The sequence below is a fragment of the Anas acuta genome, chromosome 1 (assembly GCF_963932015.1).
Source record: "Anas acuta chromosome 1, bAnaAcu1.1, whole genome shotgun sequence".
NCBI classification, from domain to species: Eukaryota; Metazoa; Chordata; class Aves; order Anseriformes; family Anatidae; genus Anas; species Anas acuta.
Window position 1 is genome coordinate 78,275,237 of NC_088979.1, and position 6,000 is coordinate 78,281,236.

The 6,000-nt window shown below is 38.6% G+C and overlaps 1 protein-coding gene across 1 annotated transcript in view; it reads right to left on the minus strand.

Annotated features, from left to right (window-relative positions):
* The window catches only part of VEGFD (vascular endothelial growth factor D), a 30,180-nt gene extending 25,032 nt beyond the window's left edge, over window positions 1-5,148 (minus strand). The window contains exon 1 of the mRNA XM_068683573.1: window positions 4,495-5,148. Coding sequence (XP_068539674.1) covers window positions 4,495-4,584 — 90 coding nt within the window. The 5' untranslated portion in view covers window positions 4,585-5,148. The remainder of the gene's footprint in view (window positions 1-4,494) is intronic.
* Between the last annotated feature and the right edge of the window lie 852 nt (window positions 5,149-6,000).

A 6,000-nucleotide genomic window follows, 5' to 3' on the forward strand; every position in this document is an offset into this window, starting at 1 on the left:
ATTCCTTCAGCTCACAGTGGCTCTCCAGTATCTCCATGCCTGCCCAAGGGCAAGGCGTCTCCACTAAGGTTTTTTGGGAACTGCAGTTTTGCTCTCGCCTTCAGCAGAGCAGGGCAGTGGGCAAGGACCAGCAACTGGCTTCTGCCTCTGTCCATCTCCCAGTGGCAACGTGAGATTGTTGAATCTAAGACTCTTCAGAAAAATGGCCACTTAAGCCTGTATCAATATTTGGTGCTGAGATAAAAAAAAAAGGCTATTAGCTGTGGAAAAGGTGTGCATGTAGCAGAGAGCAGCTGGCTCCAGGGCTGAGAATATCTACCCCCCTCTATCTTCAGACCAGATTTCGAGTTCGATGATACTCCTTGGGCCTATCACCCATGGGATTCTCTCTAATGAACCAAAAGAGAGTTTGTCCAAGGGAGAAAACCTCTGCAAAAAGAGAAAGCTCTGAGTTTATTGTAACTTGGGCATTACTTTCTCTTGCCTTCCTGATAATGAATAACATAAAGGGCAGAACAGTGCAGGGAGCACTGAGACTCACCCCCTCAGCGATCAGGACTCTGTGGCCTCATCAGAGAGACAGTTTTAGTGCTGGAAGACAGAAGTAGGTCTGACAGACCACTGGGGCTTTTCCTGGCAAAAGTCTTCTCGGCTCTGATGAATATAGGACATACCTCTTTCTACCTAATTTTAAAATTCTGGAAAAAAAAAAAATAAAAAGTAGTCTATGTCTGTCATTGCTGTATGGGAGAGGAAAAATGTGTTTGTGGGGGAGAAACAGGAAAAGTGACAGTTAACTTTGTGGTGCTTTAGCTGAGGGGTTTCATAATGTAAGAGACTGGCAGGATAACACTTCAACAAGGCATTTTTAAGCATTTCATGATGAAAAAAATTAATGCTTAGACATCAGAAAACCCATGTGGAAATGTAATTGTTCACTAAGGATTTAGTCTGTCAGACTGGCAACCTGAATCAAATAACTGGAGTGTGAAATAGAGGGATTACTGCCAATGTTGACATGAGTTCAGCTGAGGAGTTGTGTCTGATACCTACATGATTGCCCTGCCCCAGACTGAGCTGCCTACTGCTTCCTGTCATGAGACTCTTTCCAGTTGGTTATAACATCACCAGACATTCAGTGTTCAAGCTGAAACTTTCCGTGCCAGATGTCTGCTTCTAAATGATTTTAATAACTTTTTGACTTAGTGAAAAGTGTCCCTGCCCATGGCAGAAGGGTTGGAATTAGATGATCTGCATGGTCCCTTCCAACCCAAACCACTCTGTGATTTTATGATCCTATGATTTGTTGTCTGGTCAAAATGGTTTGCTCGCAGTTAAGGACGAAGCTCCTTCTGTATCTGTGCAAAAACCTTTTCTGGAAATTTTGTCTTTGTAAATGTCCAGCATTTCCTTGTGGTGGATGAAATATGTGAAGTTTTGACACCCGAGGAAGCTTTGTTGGCACAGATGTGCCTCCTGCTCTCTCTGTAAATATCCACACAGATGTAACAGCAGCAGCTCACGGATGCTCAGCAGAGACTTGCCAGGGGTTAGCAGCTAAACTCTGCAGATGGGGCTTGTGCTGACTACACTCCAGCCTGGAGCTGAGCAGGACAAGGATGCAGACCAGCACAGGAGCAGCCCACAGACCTGAGAGCTGGGACAACACCATTCATCTCCCTTAGGTTCCTTCAGGGGTCGGGCAACATGGGAAAGGAAGATGTCACATTTAAAGTGGAGAGGGAAGAGGAACATTAGCAGAAGAGTGCAAGACCTAGCCTGAGAGCATCTGGGGAGACCAGAACTAGAATCTGGGGTCAGGAAAATGGAAAGGCAAGAAGTTCTGACCATGAAAACAAAGCTAGAAGCTAGGGAAAAGGAGAACCATGATCAGTCGGGACAGGTTCAGTAGGGCACTGAGACTATCACTGAGAAACTGAGACTGACCTTCTGAGGGTCAGAGGAAGGAGCAGGCTATCCCAGCCCAAAAGTAGGTGAGTGGGAAGGAAGGTGACACAAGGAGATGGCAAAAGGGATCGTGGTAGGGAAACCGACCTTAAGCCAGGGAGGTCCAGGAATACGGGCTGGGGATCCACTGATGCTGGACTGGAACAGAACAAAAATGGAGACAGGAGGGAAGAACTGGGGTCTGGCAGACAGGGAATTAATGGGCTTGGTGTACACGTGGGGAATAAAAGAGAGTCCTGTATCCAGAAGAGCATGGTGTTTCTGAAGGGCTAGGAAAAGTCAAGCACAGCAGAGCTACTCCCTGAGTTACAGCAACTTGTAAATAAGCTTTTAACCTTCACAGCATTATTGAGGGTCACTGTATCAGGGGAAAAGAGAGTATTTAAATGCTTAACCCCCTGAAACTCTATCACGTGATACCACTCTGACACCACCTGATAGTTTAGTCCATCAACAGGTTTAAAACTTCAAGTGTCATGGGTTGAGCTTAGTTACCTGGTCTGCTATAACAACGATAGAGGGGGGGGATGTTTTCTGTGTCTCATTAATTGTGATTAACACCTACATCCTGACCTTGTGTTTTTTATCCCGGCAATATTACTGTTGATCTTAAAGAACTTTTTTAAAATAAGATATGATAGGTGACTACAATACATTACTTCTGTGTTCTGCAAGTAAAATCTGAGGTGCAGTTGGTAAGAATACAGATAACCCTGTGTACAACAAAGCACTATAATATACCCCACACACATGCACAAAAGCCCACATGCCATAAATGCTAAAACAACCCAGAAACCTAATACACTATGTCAAACATGAAAATAAAAATAATTAACAGCTTAGCCAAAAATCTATCAGAAAGAGGCAGAACAAGCAGGAAAACAAACAAACAAAAACAAACAAACAAACAAACAAAAAACACAGTCTTTTCCTTTTGGTAATCAGCAGCCAATGCATGTGAAACAGTCCTTTTTAGTGTGATCTACATAATACCTTCATGATAGTCTTGGAAACTAACAGTTATTTTTATTAAATAGAATACCCAGCATCTAGTCTGGCTCCTTGAGAGTGGTAGCCAAATTACAATGAAAACAATTACAAATATGCATATGCTTGCTAGGCAATGTCATCACAGTCAATAAACTATAAACCAGTTTAAATGAGCAAGAAGAGCTCTTGTATGTATGCTGGGCAAAATGGATGTGGTTTCAAAATTTAATTAAAAGGCTCTTAACTAACTAGTGATTTGCTAATAAGCTGAATAAACTTGTGTTCCACGTGAGGGAAGAATTATCATCATTGCCAATTATACAGTGGTTAGTATGCTATATTAGAAAGTGCTTTCTGATTTAAGTAAAGAGATTCCTACATGTGAGTAAACATTGACTTGTCATGCAGTGCAATGTATATAAGAATGAAGGCAATGTATATGAGAATTATTGCACTGGTCTTCATGCCTTCCAAGTCTTGATAGCTAAGGTTGTAAATTAAAAGCTTGTGAATGGTGAGCAGGCAAAGGCTTTAGGCATTAGTCATCCTGAAAACACATTGCTCACCACTGCTAACTTCTTGTGCTGGCAACAGAAATCTGCAATTAAGTACATAATTTAGCCTTTCTTTTCTAAACCTCAGGTCAACATGAAGTGCAGTTCACAGAGTAGTGTGTGGTCATCTCTTGCAAGCAGGAGGTTTTGTGAAGTGAAAACAAACCTATTAGCTTGTTTTGCTCTGTCAGTGAGAAACAAATAATTTGTTCTGGACCACACACTGAATTAATCATTTTTGGACACACTACACATGCAGAATCTTGTTCCAGCTTTTGTTCAGATTTTTCTAAATGATTGTCCTGGCTGTTCTCACATTTTCTCAGAAAGTTAGACAAAAAAATCATACTCTCAAGGTGAAACTTCAGCTTAAATTTTCTTGCATGCATTGCATTCAGAATAAAGTTTGAATTTCAGGCAATGTGCCCTATTATTGCTATTTGCTGCTTATTTTAAAGTCTTGGACAACATTTCTTAGTAAAACAAAAGAAAAATATTTCTCAGATTTCTGGCAAACAAGTAAGCAACTGATGAACAAGTGTTTTTAGAGGAAAATTTTCAACACCAGTGTTCTTACTTCTGAAATCATAAATACATGAAATAAAAAAAGTGCACTTAAAAAGTATCCCAAGTGCTCTGACTTCTGCTTTGTTTTGTATTTTCCTTTTGCCTTGCATGACTGATACTAAAAGTTTAATAAAAGAACAAAGTATATTAAAATTAATTAATAACAGCTAGTAAAAATAATAAAGTAATAAACAATTTATATGTATTTAACTTCTATATAGATTCTCTTTCTTCTATGGCTGAACAATCACACACACACACACACACACAAAAAGCACACACAACAAAACAAAGTAAAAAAAAACAAACAAAAACAAACACCAAAACATCAAGAAGCTCACCGACTTGCACATGAAATTTATATAATTCTGGCAATGTGGATTATTAACCATGTCAATAAATAGAGATCACCTACCTTCACAGATCCATTCTCATACTCAGATCCTTGCAGCAAATGCAGAAAAGAAACTATGAAAATATTCACAGTTGCCCACGGTTTGTACATTCTGATGTTTAAAATCCACAGGTTACTATGCAATCGTTGTCATACAGCTAGAGGCGTCTCTTTTGAAATGCATTTCTGTATCACCAATGCAGACAAGAAAAGATTCCAGTTTTTCTGTCATAAACTCACAGAAGATTCCAAAATGCAAGAGCAAATATCTAGCTCTTTACTCTTCTAAACAATTATTTTGAACAATTCACCTAGACAATGTAATTTCTTAGAGCAGATTTTACATGCACTTGAAAGAAAATCATGATAAGGGTTTAAATAGATTTCTATCTGTACGTATACACACACACTCTCACAAGTGATCAGGTTTGGATTCCAGTTAATGAAGTTAATATATCTTCCATCAAGGCACAAAGAGGTATTCAAAATCCATCTGTGGTCCAGAAAACTGCAGAAATCTGCTCTATTCTGTGCTCCGTCTTACAGCAGCCTTTTCAGATGGTAGTGTAATGGCCAATGTTTTGAGCTAGAGAGCTGTAATCCAACTCTGTATTAAAACTTTTTTCACAACCTTCATGGAAGCTTGCAGAAGCATGTGTCTTAAATCTGATACAGACTTTGGCAGTAACACAGTCAAATTTTGGCTCTAATCCCATTTTGTCCCTACCAATAGCATAGCAGTTTTTAAACTAACTGATGCAATCTAGACTCCCATTATTTTAAAGAAGATTACCTGAAACATGAAACTTCAGCACACGTTTCTTACACAGCACACAGATTTTTTTTCTTTTTTTTTTTTTTAAAAAAAAAGAGAGAGGGAGAGAAAGGAAAAGAGAAAGAAAGACCATTTTCTTTTATGTAGCATAAGGTTTTCTGGATAGATTTTAAAAAGGAAAGATTAAAATTTATATTTATTTTTATTTTTATTTTATATTTAAAAACACACAGGATTTTTTTTTTAATGAAAGTTCAGAAAGTAACAGATATAAAAGGAATAAATCTTTTTCTTTTTCTTTTTTTTTTTTTTTCAGCAAAATAGAATCTCTCTTTCTGCCCCAAGATAAAAAGATCTTGAATATTCTCTGCACTTTTCCACAGTTTAAAGCCAAAATGGATAGCAAGCATTTAAATTTATAACATAGACAAAGGCTCTAATAATTACACATGTTAAGTCTTTATTGCTGTACTCATGTAATAGTTAATATTCAGGAGAATAGCTCCACTCTCACACAGCTTAGGGTTTGCAGAGCTACAGTTGTTACCATAAAACAGTCTGGTAGCTAATATTTCACAGCACTGCTTTCCTACCTTTGACTTCCAAGAAGTAGCTCTCTTAAACACAAGCCACATTTCTGTTGCTATCAGTAAGGTTGCATAATTTCTTCCTAAGAGTTCATCACAAATGGATATGATAGAGAAAATTATTTGAATCTGTTTTCTCCAGTTGTTGCCAGTTAACTGTGCCAT